At 53.5% G+C, this 27,375-nt stretch overlaps 1 protein-coding gene across 2 annotated transcripts in view; it reads left to right on the top strand.

Moving 5' to 3' along the window:
• Nucleotides 1-27,375, top strand: part of TTC7A (tetratricopeptide repeat domain 7A) — a 118,622-nt gene that overhangs the window by 37,128 nt on the left and 54,119 nt on the right. For both annotated transcript variants that reach the window (XM_055400912.2, XM_055400913.2), the window contains exons 6-11: nucleotides 8,800-8,878; nucleotides 9,688-9,845; nucleotides 10,456-10,519; nucleotides 20,373-20,510; nucleotides 22,054-22,137; nucleotides 26,354-26,458. In XM_055400912.2, the coding sequence (XP_055256887.2) occupies nucleotides 8,800-8,878; nucleotides 9,688-9,845; nucleotides 10,456-10,519; nucleotides 20,373-20,510; nucleotides 22,054-22,137; nucleotides 26,354-26,458 (628 nt within the window). The remainder of the gene's footprint in view (nucleotides 1-8,799; nucleotides 8,879-9,687; nucleotides 9,846-10,455; nucleotides 10,520-20,372; nucleotides 20,511-22,053; nucleotides 22,138-26,353; nucleotides 26,459-27,375) is intronic.

Raw genomic sequence — 27,375 nt, 5'->3', positions numbered from 1 at the left:
GTCGGTGGTCATCAGAGCAGGGCTATGACCCTGAGTGAGTTCTTCCTCTGCCCCCACTCTCACCTCTAACAGGGGGTTTCTGTTTGTCTTGCCTTCCAGGGTGTGAGGGTCCAAGAGGAGAGTGGGAATGAAAAGACACTGGAGTGTGGAATTCAGAGCTCTGTTAACTCCCTCTCCACTGAGGTTCCCTTCCCTTCACCCCTCAGGGCTGCCCTCTCCTTCGCCAAACCAGCTTCTCTGCTGGTGTGACGAGGTCAAAGTGAGCATGTTGGACAGCCAAGAGGGAAGGAGAGAGCCAGCAGTTAGCAAGCACATGCTGTGTGCCAAGCTGGACCATGTGCTCTGTGAAGGAGGTCATGTGACCCCTGGGGCCAGGGCTCAAATGAGCTTGAGTCAGTTGCTTGACATCACTCCCTGGGGTTCCAGCTTCAGATTTGAGTGGCCTGGAAACCCATGCCACGTAAGGTTTTGGGGGTGTTGGAGGGCAGCCTTAGCACCTGTGGGGTGTGTGGGGTGTGTGGGAGAAGGACAGGGTCCTGCTGATCCTTGCTGTGCTGACTCAGGGCTCCGCTTCCTTCTCTGGGACCCTGAGTCACATTCTCAGAGAGTGGCTCCTCTTCCGGAACCAGGCCTGCCCCTCCCCAGAGGGGGCCTGCTTCCTGCCCTGCCTTTGTCCCGCACACTGAGGCTGTGTGTGTGTGTACACGCGCCTGTTGTGTGTGTGTGTGTGTACACACGCCCGTTGTATGTGTGTGTGTGCGTGCACGCGCACCCGTTGTGGGCAGAGGCATCAACCAACTGTGTGTGTGTGTGTGTGTCAGGCTGTGTGTGTGTGCACACGCCCCCGTTGTGGGCAGAGGCATTAACCAACCATCACCCCTCCGGGAAAGCCCGGCATTTCGGTTCATTTTCTGCAGCTGTCACTTTGTTCCTCTGTCTTTGTCGTCTACCTCCTAAAGCACAAATTTTGTCCTTAAAGCCAGGATGCTGACTCCCCTAACCCCCTGCTCCACCCTGCCTCCCACATACAGACAAACGGAGATTGAATCATTTTTTTCCCAGCGAACAGCCTGAACATTTGAAAGCCTGAGTGTGAGGAGCGGTTCTCAGGATGTGTGGCTGCAGCTCAGTCCTTCCCTGTCTGTTTCCTGTGAACTCATCCAGCCCAGAGGTGACCCTGGAATGTGACATATATAAAGTAGTCCTGGGTGCCTGGGTGGGGTTTGAATAATGTCTTTACACCTTTCTTCTTGATAATCCCCAGTATTTGTTGAATACTTACTGCATGTCAGGCAGAATGCTAATGCCTTTACGTGTAATCCTCTACAGTTGGAACTAGTAATATCCCCATTTTCCTGAGGGAGAGGTTGAGGAACTTGCCCAAAGTCACAAGGCCAACAGGTGGTATTGCCACCAAACCTGGTGCTGACAGCCTGACACGGCACTTGAGAACCACTGTCTTAGCTCAGGGTGCGAGAGGCAGGAGGTCAGGGGGAGACTGGAATGCAGATACCTGACAACCCCATCACTGTCTATGGGGCAGCTCTGGAGAGTCTTTTAAAAGGCTCCAGAGCCGTTTCCTGGTGTTTAAATTCACTCCCATTTTCTGGGCTCTTGGGGTGTTTGGAAAGGGTTGGGAAGAAACCCTTTGCTGTGTTGAAAGAGGTCACAGCCCAGTAGGGGAAAGGTGGCTAAGATGGAAAAGCCCTGAGAAGAGACAGCAGCTCATCTCCCAACTTGCCCCTGAGTGTCGCCCCCCAACCGCCCGGGCTGGACGAGAACCCTCCTCACAGAGCTCACGTCTGAGGGGGGAGCTGTAGGAGCCATGTGTGGATGGCGGACAGTGCTCTGTGCTGGAGGAAAAGAAGGCAGGGAGCTGGGTGCCGCCTAGGACAGGATGGACTCTAGGGAGACACTTTGTTCTGACAGGCTGGGTAGAATGGAGTCCCTGGGGCTCAGGCACTGTTGGGTGTTCGAGGACGCTCGTTAGGGCCTAAAGAACAGGAGGGGGTGGTGGCATCTGCTTCTCAGGCTCTGGGCTGGAATCTGAGAGCTGGAGCTCATTCCCATGTGGGCATGGTGTGGACCCAGGCTCCAGAGGGTCAGAGGAGACCCTGCTGAGAATGGGGTGCTCAGCCCCAGGGGCCGGATGACCACAGGTAGTGCTGGCTCCCAGGGCCCAGCTAGTTGAGGATTGAGGATTGATCCCTCCAGTTGAGCATCTGACGTAACTTAAAGGGTGTGGTGCTCTCCGCTGTGCAGTGTGAGTGTTATTTGCTTGGCCTCTAGACAGCGCTTCTCCTTTAATCCTGAGCTTCACTGAGGCCCGGGCCTCCCTCACGCTGCCTGCTTGCTCATTCAGTGTCTGAGGGACATTCATTTTTTCCAAGGGCCTTGCCCTATTGATCCAGCAGTTAATTTCCCCAGCTGACTCCTGCCCCTTGCTCTGTGACTGATGGCAGAGTTCCTCACTGACCTGGGACTCAAAGTGCTGGCCCGAAAGTCCAGAGTTAGAAGGCCCTGGGTTCCACTTCCCCCTCGCTGCCACCAGAGGGCAGCCGTGGACTCTGGTTGGACCCTCGCCCCAGGCAGTTCTGCGGATGCCAACTGCCAGGAGGAGGCATCTTTCAGTTGGGGGTTGGTGAGCCCAAGGTCTGGGCTGTGGGGGAGGCTTGGTTGTCCTTTGCATGAAGCAGTTCCAGGAGTGATGCAGCAGGAGGTAGCTGAGGGTGGTGCAATGCCAGGGAAACTGTTGATGACCCTGACCTCACTAGAACTGGGTCTCTGAGCATCTCCCAAGAAAAGAATGTGAGCTGGCTTGGCTCCTTCCCCCACAGTGGGCAAGGGGCCATTTCTCCTTGGAGAGTTTTTTTTCCCCCTTCCTGCTCCCTAGATGAATAGAACCCATTCTTGGCTCAGGTCTGGGAGCCAGCTTGGGTTATGTGTGTTGAACCAGGTGGGCTGAATGTTTTGTGCATGCTCTTTAAAAAACATTTTCTTTTTTTTTTTTTTGAATCACTGAAGCAATATATGTTCTTTGTACCAAAACCAAACAATAGAGACGGGAATGTGTGTTTTCTAAGGGAGTTGCAGGGCTTGGCGGGCTGTGAAGCCTTATGAAAACACTCTCCCGTTTACTGTGTGTGTGTGTGTGTGTGTGTGTAGGTACCTTAGAAAACCCAGCCTGCTGTTGAGTGTAACCCAGTGAGGGATGTGTCCAATCAGCAGTAGTTTAGTATTCTCATCAGCCACCCAGTATCTGCAGTGCTGGGGGAGGGCAGGAGACAGACGGCTCAAGGGGGCTTCCAGGGAGCAGAGTCACCCAACAGCGAAACCCAGGAGAGCCTCCTGGTGGTCACGGAAGAGACCTCTTTAGGCAATGGGCAAAGAACTCAGAGGCCCATCAGAGAAGGCGCTTCCTTATAGCCTCTCTCAGTGCACAGTCTTCACTTATCATACTTACCCACTGCCCATCCCCACCTCGCTAGAAAGGTCCTGCCTGGATGTCCTCCGGGTCCTGCACGGAAGTGTCACAGTCTTTTTCTGGGGTTGGGAGTGAAGAGGAGAGCTTTAGTTTTTGAAACTGATCCTGTGGTTCTGTGGCAGGAAGGAATAGCTTGCTAACCATTTGAACTTCACCTGACCCTGTCTTCTGGTTCAGTCCCCCAGCTGTTGGGATCTGGCTGTGCATTTCTGGGTCTTTGACCAGAAACCTTTCATACATGATTAGCAGTGCCAGCCCTGAAACGGAGACTTCTGGCCGGGGCTGTGCGTACCAGAGCCTGTTTAGGTTCCATTCAGTTGGTAGTTCCATGTATTTTCTCATTCCCTGTTTCTCATTCTCCCCCTCAAGAAAATTTGTTGAGTATCCTACTGTATGCAAAATATTTTGCTAAGCTCTTGAATAAATCAGGGGCATGGCTAAATTTATAGACCGTGAGCTTCTTACATGCAAGCCCATAAATGAGCTATTCATTCATCATTCAGTCTCTTAATTCATTCCCCCTATATTAGTTGGATGCCTGTTGAGAACAGGATACTTGGTGGTCAATATACAGTTCAGTTCAGTCACCCAGTCGTGTCCGACTTTTGCGAACCCATGGACTGCAGCAATCCAGGCTTCCCTGTCCATCACCAACTCCCAGAGCTTGCTCAAAGTCATGTCCATCAAGTCGGACAATATCCAGGTACTTGGTATACAGTGAGTCCTTTGAAAAGACTTAGTCGGGGGAGTCCTGGAGTTCAGATAGCCAGGAAAGGGAAGTGTAACTGTGCCAAGTCAGAACACCATTGTCTTTCTGGAGGATCTGGTTAGCTAGAAGAGAGTGAAATCTGAATCCCTTGGTGCCTACAGGGAGCCCACCTTTTCCATTGGGTGAGTGATGGCCTGAAAAGGCAGGCATCTTCGGGGCTTTAATTTTCCCCTTGGAGAATGAAGATGGATTTATTTCACAATAATTTCTTGAGTGCCTCCTGTGTTCCAAGCATTGAGCTGATTCCTGGGAATATGAAGCTTCCCTCACCAACCTCATTAGAAGTTGCAAAGACTGGATGAGATAAAATGCTTTGCAAAATCCTTCCCACTGCTTGCTGCTGACCAGGGGCCCTGGGGAGCTTGCCATCACCTTGCATGGCCCACCTGCAGGCCACTCTAAGACAGGTTGTTTCCATTGACCCATGCCTGCACACACATCTCCTCTTTCTCTTTCTCCTGACCAGCCAGAGTTTGCTTGAGTTGGAATCCATGGCCTCCTGGCTTGTCTGCATGCAGCCTGATTCTGGGCCAGGGTTTGTTGGAGGCTCCTGTTTGGATATTGTTAAAAGTGGCAGCTTTGCTCAGAAAGGTCAGTGTGAGAGACTGGAACAAAGAGATCTTTCAAACTGGCCTCTCAAGACGGGGCTCAGAAAAGCCCCAGCTCTACCTGGCACCAGCAGTTTAGACCTGCGACAGGATTATTCAGGCTGGTGGGAGAGACCCCAGCTTGTTTCCCATTTCCTGGAGGGGTGATTTGAGGCAGAGGGGCATTCCTGACATTTCAGAACAGGTCAGCATTGACCAGGAGCCTAGGTCTCTCCCTGTCTAGCTCTGGCCACCAGAACCTGTGTCGGTTTTTCTCTTTATCTGCATTCAATAAAAATTGGAACTTACCCAAAAGATGCCTAAGGGTGATTACTTTGCTAAAAAATTCTTGGAAGCTTATTTAGGTGCCCAGTTCCCTTACAGATTTGAAAACAGTAAAAATATACAACTTTGGGAGCACAAGATCTTGTTAAAATACAGTGCTCATTCCTAAATTGTGTGTGTATTGGGAGAAGCAGGATCCCTGGGAGTCTGTATTTCTCCCAAATCCCCAGGCGGTGCCAGTACTGCTGACCTGGGAGTGCTTTCTGAGTGTTGATGATGTAGAGACTAAAGGCAGAGAGAGGACAGCCCTTGCCTTGCAGTGGGAAGAAGGCATCACAGTCCTTGTTGGCTCTGGCCTCCTGGTAGCAGCCTTGGCCAGGCTGCCAGGGAGGAGGCTGGCAGGTAGCCCACAGAATGGAAAATCACCCACAGGTCCGGGGAGCTCCCAGCTTCCTCTGGGCCACAGGGGTCCTGGGGCAGCCCCAGCGTCCAGCCCTCCCCAGCCTGTGGCCATTTGGCCCAGCTGCTCCGGGAGAGCTCTCCCGCAGACTGAGTTCCCAGAGCCGGTCGTTTCCTCTCTTCTGAGAATTCATGCAGTCTTTTCTCACTCTTCTAATAATGGCTGCTGTATGGTTTCCCCTCAGCTGCCCCTGCTGTCCCTCTCTGGGTCCTTTTCTAAGGCAGAGTCCTCAGTGGGCTTGAAGGGCTTCTGCTGCAGACTCTTGCTTTCGGGCTTGTGTGGCCCCCCAGCCTGTCCCTGGGGGTGGTTTGCCTATCAGGGAGTCCTGTTCTTATGTCCCCTGTGGGGGCGGGGCTGATGGAAGGAGAAAGATGGACACAAAACTGGAGGATCCCCTTGGGTACTTCTTTCCCCCACCTTTACTCATTAGCTTCTGAACTTCCGTGCAAAATAATGTGGCAAATTAAAACATAAGTAATGTGACCTGTAGACCCAGATTAGAAAGGAGAGGAAAATAGGGAAAATAGCTAATATTCAGTGAGTCTGTACCTCAGGCCTAGTGTCCTCTGGGCTTCACATACATTCATCTTCCTGACAGCACTGTGAGCAAGTGAGGACCTCCTGCAGACAGGGAGGCTAGAACTCAGATTGGCTACCTTGCTTTCCTAAGATTGCAGATTTAGGAGCTGGCTGCAAAGCCAGGGTTTCCATGTCAGGTCGTTCCAATCCTGGAACCGAATTGCTTAGCATAGGAGAATTGGAAGACATTGAGAAATCATCTAAACCAGTGGTTCTCAAACTTGAATGTCATTGGAACCCTCTTGGAAGTTTGATAAAACCTGGATTGCTGGGCTCCACAGCAGAGTTTCTGATCCAGCAGATCTGAAGTAGGGGGCCTCAGAATTTGCATTTCTAACAAGTTCCCCTGATGCTAATGCTGCTAGTCCCACCTTCGTACCTCTAGTGGTACACAGATGGTTGTAAGTGATACACAGACTAAGTTTTTTAAAGTACTTCTGAAAAAAAAGGTACTTCTGTATGTAATATTTATTAGCAAAAAAGAAATGTGAAACCTGAAGTCAAACAACTTGTACACCAAATCCATGATTCCAGGGATGTTTGATGAAGGTGGGGTGTCTACTGAAGTAAAAAGAAAGAAGATGTAAAGAAAAGTGTTGCACAAAGCAATAACACTAATGGTGTACAGCTAGCAGCCAAAAGTGTAGATGTGGCATGTGGATGCTAGGAGTCTGGGAGATGCTGTTTGAGACTGAAGGTGTGATTTTATACAGGAGAGGACTGTGCACAGCCCACAGAGGTGAGCTCTGCCTTCAGTAGCGGCAGCCAGACGTGAAGTCTCTAAGGACCCTGTGGTGCCCTGTGCTTCTTACCCTTTCTGGTTCTTCAGAAGCTCTGGACAGACTAGGGAGGATTGCTGTGATTCTTATTCTGTGCCCCAGGTCTTAGTCTCCATTCTCAATCTTATAAACGGGGATCTGAATTTATAATGTTGCTTGTCGGAAACTAGAGGTTCTGAGAAGGCAAGGGATTGATTTTCTGTCCTTTTATGGCTCCCAGCTCAAAGTCCCCAGGAATGTGTTTCATGCATAAAAGCTGCAGGAGGGACTCATATGACTTCCCCAGTGGTCACCTTTGGCTTTTTAACCCTCTGTGATCTTTCATTTCTAAATTTGCTGGCCTGGCAGCTACTGATTTTCCTTGTGATCTAGAGAACCCCCAGAATAAGTGAGGCCATTTGCTGAGCACATGCTGTACGCCCAGGCTGAACTTTAGGAACAAGACAGGAACCCTGCCTTCAGGGGGTGCACAGTGCGAAGGGGGTCAGCCTGTAAATGGGAAATGACTGCAGTGCCATGCTTGCTTCAAAAGAGGACTTAACACGAGGCAAGAGCTACACAGTCAGGAGGGCCTGGCAAGGCTGCGAGGAGGAGATGATATCGAAAGTGATGTGTAAAAACACAGGGGTTTTTTTAAGGATGTGTAGGGGAAGGGCTCTTAAAGGCAGTGGGGGAAGCCTGTACCGAGACTTGACATGGGGAACTGTGGACAGTTGTTCAGAATGGACTCAAGTGGTGAGAGATGACATGGGAGAGAGGCAAGGAGCAGACCTGACAGCCCTGTGCTGAGGGCCTCAACTGGATTCTGTAAGCCTGGGGGGAACCAGCGAAAAGCGAAGGTGGCGGGAAACAAGATGTCTTTTGCGTGTCAGGTGGAGTCCTTCAGGGACAGTGGCAGCAGTTTTTCAAACTCAGGTCACACCCATCAGTGGGTTGCAAAATCTGTTCAGTGGGCTGCTGCAAGCATTTTTAAAAAGGGGAAGTCGCAGGAGATGTAAAATAGAAAATATCAGAGTGGATTGCCTTGCACGTAGTAGAAATAGATAATAGATCAGGAAATGTATTTCAGTTTTATGTAAGCAGTGAGTGCATATATATAGGGTTGCCATGTCAAGCGTATTTCCTACTATGGATCGCACTTCAAAAAGCTTAAGGCACAGAGGGCTGACTGCAGTGGGTGAGACCAGCTGTCGCAGTCATCTCGGCCCCAGGTGATGTAAGGACTGAGAGGTGAGGATGGATTCCAGCGTAGACCAGACGTGGTGATGAAGATGGAGAATTTGAGGCTGACCTCAAGTCTGAAAGTTTGACACCAGCCCAGAGCACTTGGGCCAGAATATCTTTGAAATAACCGGATCCTTTTTTTTTTTTTAATTGGGGGTAATTTCTTTACAATTGTGTGTAAACCAACTGTTGTGTTGGTTTCTGCCATACATCGACATGAGTCAGCCATTGGTATACCTGTGTCCCCTCCCTCTTGAACTTCCCTCCTACCTCCCACCCCATCCCACCCCTCTAGGTTGTCACAGAGCAGCTGGTTGAGCTCCCTGCATCATTTAACAAATTCCCTCTGGCTCTCTGAAAGACCCAGTCTTGGTCCCTTTCTGATGGTGAACTGGAGGCCTGGGTTTCTGGAGGGCTGTAAGAAAGAGGAAGCCTTTCTATTCTTTGATCAGTGAAGTCGTCCTGGGCCCCTAGGATCCTGGTGTTACAATTCTGACCTTTCTTACCAATTACCGGATGTTGTCAGATAACATTCAAACGGGCAGGCTCCTCCTAGCATCCTCAGGTTTGATGAGGATGTCTTTGTGGGAACTAGGCTGGTAACAACCCTGCTTCTGCTGTCTTCCCACTAGGAACATCGTGAAAGGCATGAGAGAGCTCCGGGAGGTGCTACGCACTGTGGAGACCAAAGCTACTCAGAACTTCAAAGTGGTAATGGAGGAGGCCCCAGGGCTGGGTGCTGGCTCTGGCTGGTTTATTCAGGGGTTGCTTTCAGCAGGAGGCTGCAGAAGTCCTAGCAGGCAACCCCTGGATCAGGGATGACCATATGTCACGTGCATGTGTGCGTGTTTATCCTCTCCCTGTCATGCTCATGGCAGACATTGCTAGTCAACTGCAGCATTCTTTTCCTCCAAGCCTGGGACACGCCCTCAGCATCCTTCTCATCACAGCACCGTGCATAGCCCCTCACGTTAGATCAGTGCTGAAACCTCCTGACGTCCCTTCCTAGCACGGTGGTGCGCTAATTCTCAGGCTTTTGTTTCTGATCTTAATAAAGAACTTTGGCTCGCGTTCCTGCCCCACTTCAGGCCTGCCCTCTTAGGTTTTTATTCACCCAGAATCAGAGCCACAGCTGCTTCTTACCCTGGACTTCTCTGTCAAATATCAGGAAGGTGTCTGGTGGCGAAAGCTGCTTGTACCAGGGGGCCTTATGCTCTGCAAGGGCCTGTGAACACTCAGAGCCATGCTGGGCTCCGTGGGGCCAGAAGAAGGAGGAAATGTACCTCTTGTCTAGAGAAGAAAGAGGACAAAAGATGAAGTGGGATCAAAGCCAGCGGAAGGGGTGGGGACAGCTCAGTGCTAGAGGCACGGAGAAGGGAGGGGGGTCCTTGGGGGTGGAGTGGTGGGCCTCCTGGAGGGGCAGCACGTGGCCAGCAAGCAGATGTGGCCGGCCATGGGTGGAGGGCCCAGCAGGGCAGAGCCAGCGTGTGCCTACATCTGAGTCCTGCCCTCTCTGCCAGATGGCGGCCAAGCACCTGGCCGGGGTCCTGCTGCACTCCCTGAGTGAGGAGTGCTACTGGAGCCCCCTGTCTCAGCCTCTGCCTGAGTTCATGAGCAAGGAGGAGAGTTCCTTCATCATGCAGGCCCTGCGGAAACCTCACCTCTACGAAGGAGACAAGTAAGCCCTGTCTGCTCAGGGGACCACGCCAAACTCAGGCCACCGTCCCTGGGGTTGGGTGCCCAAGGTGGGCCCTCTCTCTGCACCACGCTCTCCTGCACTTTCCACCTATCTCCCTGCCAGGCAGGCTCCTTAGAACAGGCAGGAGCCGAGTGGACTAGAGAAGGCAGGGCTCACGGTGGATGTAGGGGGTTCTGTATGGCTTGCAAAGGCCAAACAATTCTTTGAGGAGTCCCTGCCTTCATGCACCATCTGTCTTGTTTGTGCCAATAATTGGAGGTGGGGTCTGTGAGCTTCTTTTCCACCCTTCTCTGCAGCTTGCCCCAGCCACTCACAACAGGCAGTGCTGGGGGCTGGAAGGGGCATCCCCCAACACCACCCCAAGAGCATTGCAGTGTTTCCCACCCTCGCCCACCATAGTCTTTCAGATCCGTGACTCTGGGGCACGATAAAGAACTGCAGGTGGAATCCGGTGCCTGTGAATTATGCAGGGGAAGGTCACCTTACGAGGGCTGGTGCCGACTCCGGGGCAGAAGGGCCAGCAGGGCGGGCCAGCTGTGCTGCTTGGTGAGGGCCGCACTGCAGCCAAACTGCCTTCTTTGTCCTCCAGCCTCTACTGCCCGAAGGATAACATTGAGGAAGCCCTGCTGCTGCTGCTCATCAGTGAGTCCATGGTGAGTGCCAAGGCTCTACCCAGGCCTCCAGCCTCTGCCCCATGGGGGAAAGCTGCGGGACTCAGGCTTAGACCACCAGGTCCTGGCTGAGATCAGACCCCGTGGATGTCACTGCAGGAGGCTTTGCTTGCCCCCCAGGGGGGTGCGGCTTGCTTATGAGATTTAGGTGTGGTGTACAAGGCTGCCTTCGGGGGCCTGGGTCCTGCCCTCCAATGACCAGGGACTGAGCTGACAAGTTCCTACCTCCTGCTTCTGGAAATAAATGATATCATCAGCTAGTCAACAGAATGTTGCATAAACAGCTCAGAGCTGGGTCTGTGGTGATGGAGGGGAGTGGAAGGAACATGTAATTTTCATGGCAGGAGGCCTAGATTCAGGTTCCAGCCCTGCCACTCAGTTGCTGAGGGCCCTGGGCAGATCACCTAAGCTCTGCGAGCCTCAGCTCCTCACCTCTGAAGTGATAGTAACTCACAGGCGTGAGATGCCTGTATAAGGAAGTAAGTATTCATGTACTCGTGCCAGTCTTTTTTAATCTTTATTGAATTTGTTGTAATATTGCTTCTGTTTTGCATTTTGGTTTTTTGGGTCACAAGGTATGTGGGATCTTGGCTCCCCAACTCGGGATCAAACCCTCACCCCCTGCATTGAAAGGCAAAGTCTTAACCACTGGACTGTCAGGGAAGTCCCATGCCACTCTTAATTCAGAGTATCATCTACTTTGTGCCAGGCCCCGTTCTGGACACCAGAAAAACAGCAGCAGACAAAATGGAGAAAACTCCCTGCCCTCATGGAGCTTACAGTCTAGTGAGGGAGGTGGGCAGTAAACAACTCTCCAACTATCCAGGGTTTCAGTGCCTGAGTGCTGTGCAGAAATAAGGCGGCGGCGGGGGGCGGGTATGGTGTGAAATACTCTCTAGATTTTTTCATAAGACCGCTTGTCCTGCCCCAGGCAGACACACATGCACACATGTGCGTATACACTCACGCATACGTGTGCCATGGAGGCTCAGTGATGGGGAGAGATGTGTTGGGTAGTCCAGGAGGTGGTGAGATGAAGGATGTGGCCCGAGGAGACTGGAGGAGGGGTGGGCAGGAGCAGCAAAGTCAGGTGTCCTCTGATTGAGGGGCCTCAGAGCTTATGAGCTGGGGACCCCTGGGTTGAGAACTAGCTTTCTAAAAATGATGCATCTGAGAGTGGTGACTGAAAGTGGAGTTTAAGAAACCAGGTCCCCCAAACAACCAGAAACAAATGTCTCTTTGGACGCCTGGGCCTGTATGATGCCAGGGTTTGTTTAGAGAACTCTGGTCAGTGGGTTGTCTCTAGCTGAGCAGGTCCCTCCTGCAAGTAGATGGGGGATGGGGGTGGGGTGGGGGGGACACTGAATTAGGGGAGAGAGAGTGTATTCTTCCCCAGCCAGGTGGGGTCCATTCAGATCCGAGAGTGCCCAGGAAGGGGTGTGGATATTTGGATCCCAAGAGCAAAGTGGCCAGGATGTGGTCCTGAAAGATTTGTAGGGCGTGTGCTCGAGTGGGAGCATCTAGCTGGTTCGCCCGATGTGGGCATAGCGGTACCAAGGCCAGATCTGGTTCTCATGGGAGAACAGTGCACTTCTCACAGACTGAACCCCAGTTTATAATTGTGGACCCTCAGCAGTAGATCAGCATCCCCTCCCTGCCCCCTACACACACCTCGGCCATCTCAGCACCTACACCATCAGGAAAGACTGCAGGGAAGTCACCTGCCTTGGGAAACACAGGCCATTATTTTCACTTTCCTGTGCTGAGGGTTACAGTGTTGTCTGCAGGTGGAACATCAAAAGGTGAAACTGGGAACATTTCTTGGGTCCTTTCTCTGCCAGTTTCCAAGCTGATCATCTCTTCTAGTAGGCACTGTGTTGAGCCTTGTGAAAAGTAAGTTTCATATTGTTTAATATTACTGTGTTCCCATCTTACAGATATGAAAAGTAAGGTCCTGGACAGGTGTGTGTCTTGGTCAAGGTCATTTGTTGTTCAGTTGTTAAGTCGTGTCTGACTCTTTGGGGCCCCATGGAGTGTAGCACACCAGGCTCCTCTGTCCTTCACTATCTCCCAGAATTTGCTCAAATTCACGTCCACTGAGTCGGTGATGCTATCGAACCATCTCATCCTCTACCACCCCCTTCTCCTTTGCCTTCAATCTTTCCCAGAATCAGGGTCTTTTCCAGTGAGTTAGTTCTTCGCATCAGGTGGCCAGAGTATCAAAGCTTCAACTTCAGCATCAATCCTTCCAGTGAATATTCAGGGTTGATGTCCTTTAGGATTGACTGGTTTGATCTCCTTGCAGCCCAAGGGACTCTCAAAAGTCTTCTCTAGCACCACAGTTTGAAAGCATGAATTCTTTGGTGGTCAGCCTTCTTTATGGTCCAACTCTCATATCCATATGTGACTACTAGAAAAACCACATACTATAATCCTCACAGCCATGATTCAGATCACATCTGTAATTCACTGACTTGGTTTTCTCATCTGTAAAAGGGCCAGGGGGATAACTTTGAGAGTCAAGTGAGACAAGGGCTTGGGCAGGGCTTTGTAAACAGGTCCTTGGCTGTCTGTGTGAGAATGCTCAGTGTTTATCTCCCTGGCAGGAATAGAGGCTGGACTCTGTCTCCGCAGAGGATTTCCTATGGCCGTTGCTTGATCTGGGTGCCCAGAACCAAAATCTAGATGCTTTTCGATTAAAGCAGTTCCCCCAAACACTCCAAGTAGAAAACGGCCTTTCATTAAAACGTGACCCACACTTGGAGCCAAGGTGGTTTCCCTCCCAGCAGCTCTTCCCCTTTTGAGGGAGGGTATGTGGCTCACTAGCCTGCACAGGCGACTTGGTGGGAATTCCCTGAGGCATGCACAGCAGAGGAAGTGCTCAGACATTGGGTGCTCTGTGGCTGGGAGGAGGCACTCTTCGAGGCTAGATGGTTGGTTTCCTCCTCCTCACACCCAGCCTGTCACACATCTAGAAGCTTCAGACATCTGGAGGAGGGTGTTGGCGATGGAAGTAGCTTTGATGTCTCATCTGAGGGTTTTCCACTTGGGGATGAGGATCTGGCCACTGTGGCTCCAAGCGGTTTCCCAGAGTGACCAGATTGCCCCTGACTTCTCACCTGCCCTAGATGTACCCCCTCCTTCCCCACAGGTCACATTCTCCATCAGGTGTGGGCACCCCTGCCATGCTCCTGCTCTGACCCCTCAACTGACCTCCTGAGGCTCAGCCTGGCCTCCATGTACCAGCAGGGTTTTCCTCATCTACCTTTAGTGCTGGCTGGGTTTGGCTGGAGGTGGTCGGGAGAAACTTCTAGAAGCAGATGGCTGCCTTGCCGGCTCCTTGGGTTATCCCAATCCCTACAGGATTCACTAGGCTGCAGCAACAGCTATTCCAGCACAACTGGCCCAAGAGGCAGAGTCATCTCAGCTCTCCACCTCCAGGTCCCCAGTGCAGCTGCTCCAGGAAAGGGTGTTTGCACATTGCCTCGGCCCCTGTTTTGTGGTCTGGAACTCAGAGGACTATTCTGAGTGCAGGGCTGGTAACGTAGGTATGGTTTTTGTGGCAGGCTGAGTGCTATCAGAATGACTAGGGGAGCCCTTGTCTTGCAAGAGGTAAATAGAAACCGTACAAATGCTATCATAGAAATGCACAGGACATGAGTTACAACTGGCTAAAGGAGACTTGTGTTTTGTACTCAGATTTGAATTTGGGGGGCCAAAAGGGCATTTAAAAATGCCCACCCACCTACCCATCCGTCCACTCACCCACTGTCCATCCATCCAGTCTTGTCTGAGCAGCGATGATGTGGCATGCGTGCTCAGCACTGGAGACAGAATGATGACAAGTTAAATCACAGCCCTTGTCCCAGATGTCCTCCCACCTAGTGAAACATGCATCTAGGGACTCGGAGGAGGGCCTGGCCCCCCCAATCAGAAGGAATTAGCTCAGTCTGCTGAACCTCAAATGCATATTCTGGTTTTTGAAAAACCCATGTGTCAAAATCAGCCTGATTTTCTCACTGGGTAACCAGAGGGTATAGGACTGTCATTTCTAAAATCTTGATCTCAGGCATGAAAATGTGTTATAGCAAACCGAAATCCTCAAGCCCCTGTTTCATTCAGCTAGGGGAGAAATGGCTGCTGGTGTCAGGCTCCTGGGAACTGAAAGAACACAAAGGCTGGGGTTGAGAGAGGGCGGGTGGGTGGTTAAGTCTCTGGGGCCTGGGATGCTGAGGTCAACAAACTGACTGCCATCCATGCCCAATGGCAGGCAGCCAGCCGTTTGAATCTTGAGTTGGCCATTTACAACCTTTGTAGCCTGGACAGGTTTCTTACCTCCTTGATTCTCTTGTTTTCTCATCTATAAAATGGGACTAATAATGTCTCTTTCTCCATTGGGTAGATGAAGTACAAAAATGAACACCAAGGTGCCCAGTACATTGTGGGTGGTCAACATGTTTTTGTTTTGTCCCGATAGATACCTGGTTCTGACTCAGTAATTTTAGAAAACATTTAGGTTCAAGTCTGGTTGGAAGATAAACCGGTTTGAGGATACTGTTTTTTTGTTGTTGTCATGTTTTTAAAAAGTGCTTCCTGGACTTGATTCCATTTGCAACTCCACAGATGAGCACAGATTGTTCCAGCTTCTGGCACCTGGTTTGCTCGGACATGAGGTTGTGAGGGGAAAGGGCCTGTTAGCGCTGCCAGCTCAGAATGCTCGAGGTGGAGATGGGAGAGCCTTGCACCCTCGCTGGCAGGAAAGTTTCTGCTGCAGAAGCAGGGGGCTGAGGGGGAGGGGCCAGGATCACTGTGTAGATGAGATGTAGCACTGAACATGTTATTTCTTGGTTCTGTGGGCTGGCGGCTCGAGAGCCAGTGGCAATGATGTCTGCTGGTGGGGAGCACAGCACGAGCAGAACATGGCAGTGTCCTCCAGGGAGGGACAGGCACAAATGCCACTGGGAGACTCCTCTCTAGGATGATGGCTGTGGGGGGTGAACAGCAGGCCCCAAGGCGGGGTTCAAGAGGCTGTCCCTGAGAACGGGGCTGATGTGGTCCAGGGAGCTTGCTCTCTGCTGAGAAGCAGCCCCTGAGACCTGAATGAGAAGCCCAGCCTCATGTCCCAAGCAGAGCCACCCCAGGGCCTCTGAGGGTGTGGGCAGGCCAGGCAGATACTTCCTAAGAGACACCTGGAGGCACGGGAAGAGTTGGGGTGAAGTCAGAATGTCTAGGTTCTAATCTGGGTCCTTAACCCCCTATCTGTATGCCTTGAGTATCCTCCTTGGTCCCTCTGGACCTCAGTTTTCTCATCTGATAAAAAGGACAGTAGAATAGGGGATGGTCATTGTCAACATTATGTGATAATACTTACAAAGTACTCTACAAGTTAGTTCCTTTTCATTTTCACCCTACTTGTGTCCAGGATCAGAGGAGAAATGGGGCTGTCAGGGCTGTCTGTAGTCAGGGCGGTCTATGGCCCTGCAGCCAACAGAGGTTGGGGACCAGGGCTGGCGGAGGCTACAGGTACTTAGGGCAGTAGAAACTTGTCCTGGACTGGCCATCGGAGGTTCAGCCTCAACTCCTGGATACCTCACACAAGTTAGCAAAGTTCCTCGCACAAGTTCCCGTCTGTAAAGGGAACACTGGCAGTTTCATCCCGCCCCTCCATGGGGTTAGTATGAGATCATGGCAGTGATAACTCTGCTTCCTAAAATGCATGGCGCCCACACGAGGGTTGGCTGTTTGAGCAAGAACCATCCTGCCTGAGGTGTCACGCCACTGGTCCATCTGGGGCAGAAGACATGCCCTTGTTGGCATTTTCTTAAGGCGTGATGTTTGCTTCATGGATGTGCATCCAAAGGCCACCGTGGGTCACACTGGTTGATGGAGGGGTGGGGAAGAGCATGTTTCTTTGACTTTTCCTCTTCTGATCTGCTTGGTCTGGGGAGACTGCCCCTTGGAAGGACAGCAGAGCAGAGGATCCAAGGCTAGGATCTGGGACAGGTGATGAACCCTGGGATTAAGTACATGAATTAAACAAGACCTGGGCACCCCCTGAAGTAGAGGAGCCTGAAGGTTTTTCAAGGGGAAACAGAGGAGACTAGCCTGTCATTATCCCAGACTAGTAAGGAGTGGGGTGATGAGAAGAACATTTAGTTTCCATACAGTTCATGACTGTCACTGCATCTGACGTGCAGGATGTCCTTGTGAGGGCATTTAAATGGTGAAAGGGAAGTATGTGAGGGGGCCAGGGGTGAGGCAGGCAGCTGATGGAGCTGGGAGCAGAGTTGTGGCCTGTAGGAGTGAGCTCAGTGGAGGAGGAGGGAGTAGGGAAGCTAGGGTGCCCTGGGTAGGGACTTCAAGACCCCAGAAGGTCTGAGGCCCTGTGCCCTGAGGCCTGCTCTGGCCCCTGAGCTGCACGTGAATTCTTACCCTGTCACCAGCACCCCACCCCCACCCCCGCCCCCGCACTGTGGCTTCCTTTTTTCTTTTGTGGTTCTCCCCCACCCCACCCTGTTGCCATGGTTACATACACAGGCTGCCCAGCTGCCCTGCAAACCCGGGAGCATTTCACCGCAGCCCTGCCCCAAAACCATGGCAACTGCTTGCCAACTTCTGCTTTTGGGTTTCCTTTGGGGAGCCACGCTTCCGTCTTGGCACAGGTGCCAAGTCCTGAGGACCCCTGAGAAGATGCCTTTCCTACTGTCTCCCTCTTGGGGTGGGAGGGAGTCCTCAGACAGAGGAGATGCTGCTGTGGTTCCCTCATCCGTTCCTGTCCTTCTAACCTAATGCTTGCCCAGAGCTTAGGAGTCCACGCCTTCCTCCCACCAGCCACACACATTCAGAGACACTGTTCTCTTACAGGTCAGGGTCTAGGGCAGCAGGAGGAAGTTTCCACATGAGGGCCAGAATCTTTCTGTTTCAGATGTTGCTTGAGAGTGCTGTGTGCGGGCCTGTGTTGGGGCTGGGAGGCTAGAGATGAGCGAGATGCATTCCTGCCCCGAGAACTAATGAGTGAGGGGGGCATATGGGGCCCACGTGTGTGCCTAGGGTTGGGAGAGGATGTGGGGTGGGCAGCCTCACCTGGCAAGACAAGTCAGGGAGAGCAGCAGAAGGAGGGGATCCCCAAATTGAGTTTGAGGGGCCAGAAGGCACTCGTGTGGACAGGGGAACATAGATGGGCCTTGGTGAGGGGAGGGAGCCGCAGGGAAGAACCTTGGAGCTAGTGAAGAGAATCTGGCCAGAGGCACAGGACTTCTTGGCAGCCACAGAAAGGAGGGTGGGTTGGAGTGGGGGTCTGGCAGGGTGCTTCTGGAGGACAGGCCAACCAAAGTTTACTGCTTACCGTCCCCTACAGTAGACTGGGTCCTCGATCCTGGATGCATCCTGCAGGAAGGCCGCCCCTGCTGGCCACCTGCCCTGCCCCCTTTCCATGACGACCCCCTCTCCCCCCAGAGTTCTAGGTCAAGTCCACTTGCTGCAGGCACAGGGTACTGCTGCTGCATCTTTTTCCATAGCACCTCCCTGAGGGCAGGGACTGTGTCTCCCCTTCTCTCAGTCCCAAACCTCCGGGCCCCTTCCCACCATAGAGGCAGCCCCCACCCTGGGTGGCCGAGAGCTGGGGAGCTGCTGGAGGTGGAGGAGTGGGCAGGTCTATGGCTGGGCACAGAGTGGGTTTTGTGTTCCTTGGTGAAACAGCTGCTGCCAAGGCTCTCCTTAGAATCTCTTCTCTTCCTGTTAGTGCCTGTGTGGGTGGATTTCACTGGGAAGGAGGGGGATTTCTCTGGCACTTTCCCTCTCCACTCCTCTCCCTTAACCCTTTGGCATCTGAGCGGTTCTTGTTTACCAGGCTGGCACTGGGGCTTAACCTTTCTGGGGATCTTCCATCCCCAGCACCCTCTCCTGGGGCAGTCCATGCTCATCGGGGTGATGGGCAGCCCTGGCCTGTTGTGCCTGGAGGAGCAACCCCATCAAGGCCATTGAGCTGCCTTACTGAAAAGCCCCCACGAGTGAGTCACGTCCTTGGGTCTTATAGGCATTTTGGCTTCTAGAAGCCTCTGTGGGAATCCACGTCAAGCCTGCACGGTGGGACATGTCCAGAACCTATAATCCAAAGACCATTGAGCTTCTGCCTCTGTACCATCACCCTTGGGAGCCCCAACCCCTGCCCTGGAGGAGGCGATAGTAGTCTTGCATGGAAGGAGGTTGTGAGGACCACCTGTGGACACATCGTTTGAACCTGACCAGCAGGATCTGGGTTTTAAGGGTCAGGAGGTCTTTTTTATCCTGTCAAAGAGGTCAAGTCCCTGGGTCTGAAGTCCTTTGTGGGGTAGCAGAGGAGAGTGAGTCCCGACTCACGAAAGGGGGTTCAGCCCTTTCTACAGAGGGGGGGGGGTGCTGGGAAGGGACCCCTTTGGTGGAGAGGAGGCAAGAGGTGGGAGGACGCTGGGAGCGGCCAGTGGGAGCGTCTGCCCAGAACCCAGCTTTGCTTCAGCTCAGGCACAGCCCTGAGAGAGAGAGAGAGAGACTGTGTGTGTGTGTGTATGATTGGAGGGGACACAGGCCCCAGAGCACTCCCAGCCCGCCCCCCGCCCTGTCGGGGTCCCCATGACTCCTGTTTAGCTTCTCCTGAGCGCTGTCCCCAGGATGTGAGTGTGCAAGAGTGGGTGGGACCACAGGCCACAGAACAAGTGGGTCCCCAGTTCCTGATGGGGGGATTTCTAGCTTGGGTTTGCAAAGGACCCCCTTCAGATTGTGCAGACTCGCCCACTCCTAAAGCACATTTTTTTTCTCTTGCACCTCCCCTCCCAGAGCAGTCCCCAGCAACTCAGAGCAACTGGACTCCGGGGTGCCAGATGCCAAGCACAGAGACCTTGGGTTGTGGGGAGATTTCTGAGAAGGACGGAGGAGAGTTCCGTAGTGGGAAGTCAGGGACAGGGTCTGGGCCGGACACGGGGGTGATGGGAAGGAGGTATAAGGGTCCTTATCGGAGGAACTTGGGGGCACCTTCAGAGGAAAAGGGCGCGGAGGGGCCACCGCCCAAGCTAGTCCTGTGAGTCAAGCCACAGAGCTGCCCCCCAATCTTGTCAGTTCCCAGTGTTATCTGAAGGTTGTCCTGTGAGTGGACGGTTAAACACACACAAGGACTGTCCCAGAGGACAGCTGGCCTATACCCTCAACAATGCCAGTGTCCTGGAGACAGAGGAGGGCCATGGGACTATTTAACAGTGAAAGGAGGCACTAGAGACTTGGTGCCCACCTGCAGAGCATGATCCTGGGTTGGATCCTGGCATGATGGCTCTTCCATGAAGGCATCGGTGGGATGGGAGGCAAGATCTGAATATGAGCTGTTCTTAGAAGATAGAGGGAACAGTGCTCCATTTCCTGAATTTGGCATTTCTATTGTGGTTATTGAAAGAATGTCCTATTTAAGGATGAAAGTCCAAGTTGCCTTAACTGGCTACCATAACTACTGCTGTGGCTGCTGCTGCTACTGTTATTAGAGAGTCAAAGCCACTGTGGTCCATGTTACCAATGGGTTCACTGCTGTTGTATTACTGTTCTTGTGACTTTTCTGTAGGTTGGACAGCTTGAAGAAGAAAACACTGAAAATCAGGAGCAGGGACTCAGGACTGCTCCATCGCCCCAGCCTGGGCTACAGGGGGAGGGTTTGCTTGCTGCCGTTAGTGGGGAAAGGCTCTGGCTGGCTCTGGGAGTATGGCCTGGGTCAGCAGCGAAAGGGTGAAGGTCCCTGGGCCTCACAGGCAGGGGCCCTGTGGAGACAGGCACGTGTTTATTCTCTGTCCTCGCTCTTTTCTAAACCGTCTCCCCACAGGCCACTCGGGATGTGGTGCTGAGCCGGGCACCGGAGCAGGAGAAGGACCGGGCGGTGAGCTTGCAGAATGCGGCGGCCATCTATGACCTGCTGAGCATCACCCTGGGCCGGCGGGGCCAGTATGTCATGCTCTCCGAGGTACAACCCCCTCCACTGTCCCTCCCAGGCCGCCACCAAGGGGTCCGGCTCTGTTCTTGGGAGACCCAGCGCAGAGAGGGACTGCCCTTCACTGGCAGGGCATATGTGTTTTTTCAAATGTTTTCGTGTGTTTTTTGCTTTGAAAGAGCATGTGGTGTTGTATAGAGAAGTCCAAGAGGATAATTATCCACCCCTCCGTTTCCCCTGGAGGTGATGCTGGTGTTCTGTGACTGCCTCTCCTGGAGGGGTTCTGAGCTGAGAGTGGTCGGGAGCCTGGATCCCCCTCCCACCCCCTCTAGAATGGGCACCCCCATTGTATTGGGCAAACCCTACTGGGGCAGCGCTCCATGGGCTGTACCCAAGGGGTGGTCCCGCTCCAGGATGTGAGGACCAGGGGCGCAGAGCTGCCTCTCTCTCCTGCCCTCCCCCGCCACCCAGGGTGAATGGCATATGCACATATTTGAGCTTTCAGATCCAGGCTGAGATCACGGGTGGCTCTAGGGCCCTGGGATTAGGTGGCCCTCTCAGCAGCAGATTGTCTGTCCACGTGATTGGGAGGGCTCCCGAGAGGTGGGGCAGTGACACCTGCCGAGCCCATGCTTACACCAAGGCACCACCAGAGGTGCTTCCAGAAGATACCATCTTTAGTATCAGGAGATAAGTGGTCTCTTAAGTTCGCCAGTGAGGAGGGTGAGACCCGGTCAGGTGGTTCTGCCCAGGTGCAGGGGGGGGTGTTGAGTCAGCATGGGAGACCCAGGCCTCTGAGCTCTGCAGGTGCCTGTGTGTGGCCCTGTGCCCCTCTGTCCCCTGCCCACCTGACTGGGGCCATACATACGGTGAGTCCTGGCCTCAGTGCTGGCTCTGCCTCTGTCACCTGGAACCACTTCTGTTGGTTACTGTCAGGTCTCACTGACAGCCCCTGACTTGGGGTGGCCCCGATCAGAGGGCCAGGGAGCAGATGGTTTTTCTTGATGGTTGTAGCGAAGAGCAGAAGGAAGCCTGTGCATTTGGGCATCATTCTGTACACGGGCTTCAGAGTCAGTAAGTTTGTTGCTTACTGGCCCTGCAACTCTGGCAAATGAATCAAGTCTCAGCTGCTTCTTCTGTGAAATGAGGGTAATTAGAGAAGCTGCCTCACTGAGTTGTTGGGAAGAGTAAATGAGTTCATCCATGTAGAAAGCTGAGGATGGTGCCTGGCATAATAGTGAGAAGAATTGTCCACTATTTTTTTTATTGGATGTTTACATTTTGAAAGTGCTTGCACAAATCTCACTTCATTTGCTTTTCACTGTTGCCCTTACGTGGTGTTCACATGGTGTGGTGGGAACCGAGGGCCAGAGAGGGTGAGACACTTGTGCAGGGACACACAGCATGCCGGTGGCAGAGACAGGCTGCCCCTGGAGCTCTCTGACAGGAACCAAGCATAAGCTCTGGCTGCCTCCAGTGAAAGTGGCTTGAGCCGAGATTCCCCTGGAACAGCGTGGGTGGGCCAGGGGAGGGAGGACCCCTGAAGGGAGAGTATTGACCGACTCCCTCTTCGCAGTGCCTGGAGCGAGCCATGAAGTTTGCATTTGGAGAATTTCACCTCTGGTACCAGGTGGCCCTCTCCATGGTGGCCTGCGGGAAGGTAAGGTCCAGGGCGTGCTGGAGGCTACACACTCCCCCTCAGATGGGGCTGGGGCTCCACTCTCCACTCGTCTCTCGCAGAAGCTGTCAGACGGGGCAATGATTCAGAAATACTGTACCGCAACTGATGTTAATTTCCAGGGTCTGAGGGTTGCCCATCAGACCCCTGTGTGAACCTGGTGTCTTATCTGTGAGTTACGACGGGGCCAGGTGTATAGATGTGAATCTGTGGATGGTCTTCTCTGAGAACATGTGCACATGGGGGCCGTCGCAGGATTTCTGCCTGTGAGCTGGTTGGTGTGATTGCCTGAGACAGGCATGGACATCGGTTCCCAGCGAGGGGAACGGTGTTCCACTGGGGGCTGCATCTCTTCTCACCTGGGAGTGTGGCAGCAGGAAGGACCTTCTTGCAAATCCAGAACTTCCCTAGGAGGGAGGGGTTGAAGGGTAGAGCAGAGCAGAGCATCCCCCTTCTCCCAAGGAAGTGTGTTGGGAGCTCTGCGAGGTGGACGTGTCTGGGGTGGTCAGGAAGAGTTCTGCCCGGAGCAGGGCTGACCTTATCCAGGTCTCTGGAACTGTGTTTGCCCTCCACCACACTCTCCCCAAGCCTTGTCCCTGCACCCACTGGTTTTCCCTCCCATGAGAATCACACTTACGTAAGCCTCTATTCTCAGCAGTGACATGAAAGGAGAACCTTTCCGGAGCTGGGTGCTGAGGGTGTTGGGGCTGAGGATGCTACGAATGCAGGAAGTAAGGAGGCTTGAGCTCACAGATCGTTCCAAGAGCTATAAACACCCAGAGCCCATTTGTGGGGCTGAGGGAATTCCTCCCCCACCGCCCCCAAGCCATTTGTGCCACCTGCTCTTCTAGCCCTGCAGTCATCTCCAAGGAGGGTCCTCCTGGGCTTGCCAGCACCCTCCCAGCCCCCCCAACCCCCACTAAAAGGAGGGTATGCACGCCAGGTTCTGGTGGGGAGAGGGGAAGAGCAAGTGCCTCTTCTGACAGGTGGGAAGGGGCTGGAGAAGTACAGCCAAGAATCAAGCAGGAGCCTTCTTTGCACCCTTGTTACCTTGCCAAGCATTTTTCTTCCCAGCCTCTTCCCCTTTCCTCATCATCTTGGCCACCTCACAGGGCATCCTGTAAGTCATGACGTGATGTACCCTGGCTGTGTGCTCAGCAGGGTCTTGTTGAGGGTCAGAGGGAGCTCAGAACACAGATGGGTTGAGGCCCAGGGGAGGAAGAAGGCGGGCTGGGGCTTGTATGGAGCCTGGGTAGGTAGCTGGCGATGGCATTTGACAGCTTCTTTCTGCTTTGAGGAAACACAGAAAGAGCCTCTAGTCTGAGTGTGGTCTGAGAGGAGAGGCCCAGGGCTAGGTCTCCACCCTTCTGTGGGTCATGGACCACTTTGAATGCTGAGGAGAGCTGGGGACCCCTCCTCAGAAGAATGCACTGCTCTCAGAAGTTAGCTTTAATTTCTGGGGGTGCTCCTGGAAGGCCCCCGTTTCAGGAGAAAGTGTCATACTAACCTGGGAATTACAGAGTCTTCAACCCCCTTCCTGAAAAAAGCCAGGCTCAGAGAGGTTCAGACGCAGCCTGGCACACTCCAGAATCTGGGGAGCTGGTGTCATGGCCTGGCTCCTTCCCAGAACAGCAAGGTAGATGCAAGAATGGGCTTACAGGCAGGAGGTTGGAGTGATCTGTGAGTGCCTTGTGCGTGAGGCCCACAGGCTGGGTCACACCTACCCGTGGGTTGAGTGCAGCAGGAGATTGCTCTGGATGCAGGCTCTCCATCCCTACTCCTCAGGAGACCTGCACACTGGCCCAGGAGCCCTGCATACCCCTCAGGAGCCCTGCAACCTGCCTGGTTGGCCCAGGCAGCCCTGGGAAGAATAGCCAGACCTTGTCCTTTGCCAGGAGCCTAAGGTGGGAATCCAGGTTCTGTCCCTGCAGTTGTGTGCAGAAGGTGAGGCCAGGCGGATATGAGTATATCTGGCACCTCCACCTGCAGGAAGAGAGGACCAGTTCCCTGTCATGATTTAGGTCGCTTCTTCTCTTGGTCTCCTCAGCGGCTGCGTTGCTAGGTAACCAGCATGACAAAAAAAGAAGGAAAAAAAAAAAAGAGCCAGCAGCTCTGACTGAGGAGTCCTCAGATGGCTCCTTAAATAACAGTGTTTCCTGGTCCGGGTGCGGGTGGGATGTGGAGGGTCGGGGTTAGAGAAGTCTGTTTCAGGGATGCTGAGGTCAGCAGCCAGGGAAAGGGCAAGGGCTTGCTGCGGGGTGGGGCAGAGGGGGCCACAGCGAGGGGCTGGGAACAGCCTTCAGAGGAGAGGGTCTCGGGAGAGGGGGATGGCCTGGCACCTCCTGCCAGCTCTTCTCTGGCCTCTCTCACCCCAGCCCACACCGAGTATCCCCCTGCCCCGCAGGCCCCCAGCCTCCCAGCTGGTCATATGCTGACGCTTTCTTGGTCTCTTACCCTCTTCTTTCCCGAGAGAGCAGTGGGTCGGGGCTTTGTCCTCTCCACCCAGCCTTTCCATGGGTCTCTTGCCCCTCCCAACAGGGACCCCAAAGCTCCCAGTGGCACGCGTGACATGGAGCAGGCCCGAGGCTGACACACCTGAAATCGGCCTAATCAGCCTGAGCCCAGAGCTCAGGGAAGTCTGTCACATCTGGGCTGAGAAAAGCTCTCCTTTCTCCACGGGGAAAGGAAAAGCAGGTAGAGAAAGGCAGGGGTCCAGGGTGGACACAGACCAGTGGGGCCCCAGGTCTGCGTCCACTGGTCTCCATACTGTGCTGTGGAGAGGGAGCCTTCCAGAGTCCCCATGTCCCTCACGGGGCCGCTGGAGTAGCCAGGGAGGATGATGCTAACTAATGGTGGCGAGCTGGGTCAACAGTAGGGCCCAGCTTGTGGGAATTGTAGTTATACACATGTGCATGCGTGCATGTATATGCACGTGTAGGAGGGGGACGGAAGCCTCCTCGCTGGCCAAGGTAGGAAGGATAGGGCAGTGGTTACAAGCTTAAAGTCAAACTCTTCAAACCCCAGCTCAGCCATTTATAGTCAGTGTGGCTTCAGACACACCACTTCTCTGCATTTCAGTTTCCTCGTCTGTAAATAGGGGCAGAGTGAAACAGGAGGGAAGGGGGCAGGGACAGCCTTTAGGATGTGACGAAATCGTTGGAATAATCCTCCCACTCTTTAGCCTATAGAGTCACCCAGCCTGTAAAAGCCAGCCGTGCCATATTTCAAGGGCGCTCTTGAAAGGGTGCTCTCTTCTGGCCCACACTCTTGTCTGTGGGGTGGGTTTCTCCCTCAATAAATCCACTTCTCACCTATCACTTTGTTTCTGTCACTGAATTCTTTCTGTGATGAGACATCAAGAACCTGAGCTTCATTAAGTAGTCCTGAGACCAGGTGTGTGATCTCAGTTAAAAGACCATAGGTTCAAGTCCCAATCTGAGTTGCACGGTTTCAATAGCAACCTACCTCCTAGGAGAGTTGTGAAAAATAAATGCCTTCATATCTATGAAGCACTTAGAACAGAGGTCAGCAGACCTTCTGTAAAGGGTCAGCGAGTAAACATTTTTTACTTTGTAGGTCAAACAGTCTTCGTGGGAATTATTCCACTCTGTTCTTGCATCATGAGAGCAGCTGTAGGCAATACTCGTCTGAATGGGTGTGGCCGAGTTCCAATAAAACTTTATTTACAGGAGCAGGCAGAGGGCCACATTTGGCCTGTGGGCTGGGTTTTGCTGACCCTCCACACTTGGCCGTCCTCAGCATGTCTGTGGCCCCATCTCCACGGCTTCTTCTCTGACAGCCTTTTTGCTTCCACCAGTCCCCATGTGGGTTTGTCCTCTTCTTATCACCTGTATTTGAACTCAGAGATTTGAGAGAGTGTCCTTCTACCTCTAAAATTCCTGTGGTTCACATGTAAATTCCTTTTGAAGAGTTTCCCTGTTTTTTCTCCTTAGCTCTTGTTACATCACCTCTGGCAAGGGTCACAGCCTCCATTTTCCAGATGAGGAAACAGACCCGGGAGGACTTGCCTGCCACCACCTCCTGGACTCCTTCCAGTGGGCCCCTTCCTGGCTTGGGAGGAAAGGGGTGCAGGGCAGGGGCTGGCCGTTTGGGAGGTGCCCACTCTGAAGGCGTGAAACACCCAGTGTGCTGCAGCCCGGGGCTGTGAGTGACCGTGCCGCCGCCCTTTCTCCTGCAGTCATCCTACGCCGTGTCACTGCTGCGGGAGTGCGCGAAGCTGCGGCCCTCGGACCCCACCGTGCCCCTGATGGCCGCCAAGGTCTGCATCGGATCCCTGCATTGGGTGAGTGATTCCGGTGGCAGGGCCCAGGTCCTGGCAGCTTCCTGCAGGAGGGTGGCAGCAGGTGGATGCGTCTTGCTGTGTGTGGAAGGGGTGGGGGAGTGGAGAATGGCTTCTGAAAACTCCTGCCTTCATCCCCCAACTCAGGATGGCGTCAGGTTTGTGCTTCAGCCTTTACTGTCTCCAGGGAGCCAAATGTGGAGTCAGAAGACAGGGTGCCCCCAACCTGCTCAGCACAGGGGAAGTGAGCAGGACCTTGGAGTTACCTGGGCTAGCCCACTGTTCAGCTTCGAAACCAGCCCTGGGCTGGATGGGAGGGTGGTCTCTCTGTCAGCCACCTCCTTCCCTCTGGACTCCAGTACCCAGTCCCTGCCTTGTGCTCAGCTGCCTGCTTACCACTCTCTGCTGAGGCGGCTGAGCTAAAGATGAGCTCAGCATGCCCTCTCCCACAGCAACTTTCCCTCTAGGAGGTCAGCAGGGGGAGTGGGGAAGGAGCCCTGGCCCAGAAACCCAGAGCGCCAGGCCTCGCCTGCTGCTCCCCTCGCCCCGGCTCCCTGGCTGCTGCTCTCGGCCTGGGGGATCTTGCAGCGGTGCCTCTGCCCAGCTGTCTGCTCTCACTGGGAGCTCCTTTGCCCATGTTCCTGGCTTCCACAGGCCCACATCAGCCTCCTACGTCCAGGCCATCCTATTTCCACCCTCTTCAGCAGCTAGAACAGTGCAGCGTCTCTCCCACGTGTTGGCTTTCAGCCCCACCTACATCTCTCTTCAAGCTCAATAAGCCTTGTTCCTTCATTGGCCCAGTGTCTCCCAAAGAGGGAGCTTCTCCCATACATGTCCCTCCCCTTCCTGATGTCCTAACACCCCTGCCTGCCCTTGCTGTCGGGCGCCCAGCTTGTTGCAGGTGCCTCCAGCAGGTGCTT

This window comes from Moschus berezovskii, chromosome 11 (assembly GCF_049115385.1).
Source record: "Moschus berezovskii isolate FMDL1 chromosome 11, NW_MosBer_1.0, whole genome shotgun sequence".
Classification (NCBI taxonomy): Eukaryota; Metazoa; Chordata; class Mammalia; order Artiodactyla; family Moschidae; genus Moschus; species Moschus berezovskii.
Note: the sequence above shows the minus strand (reverse complement) of the source record. Positions and strands in the feature narration are given on the sequence as shown.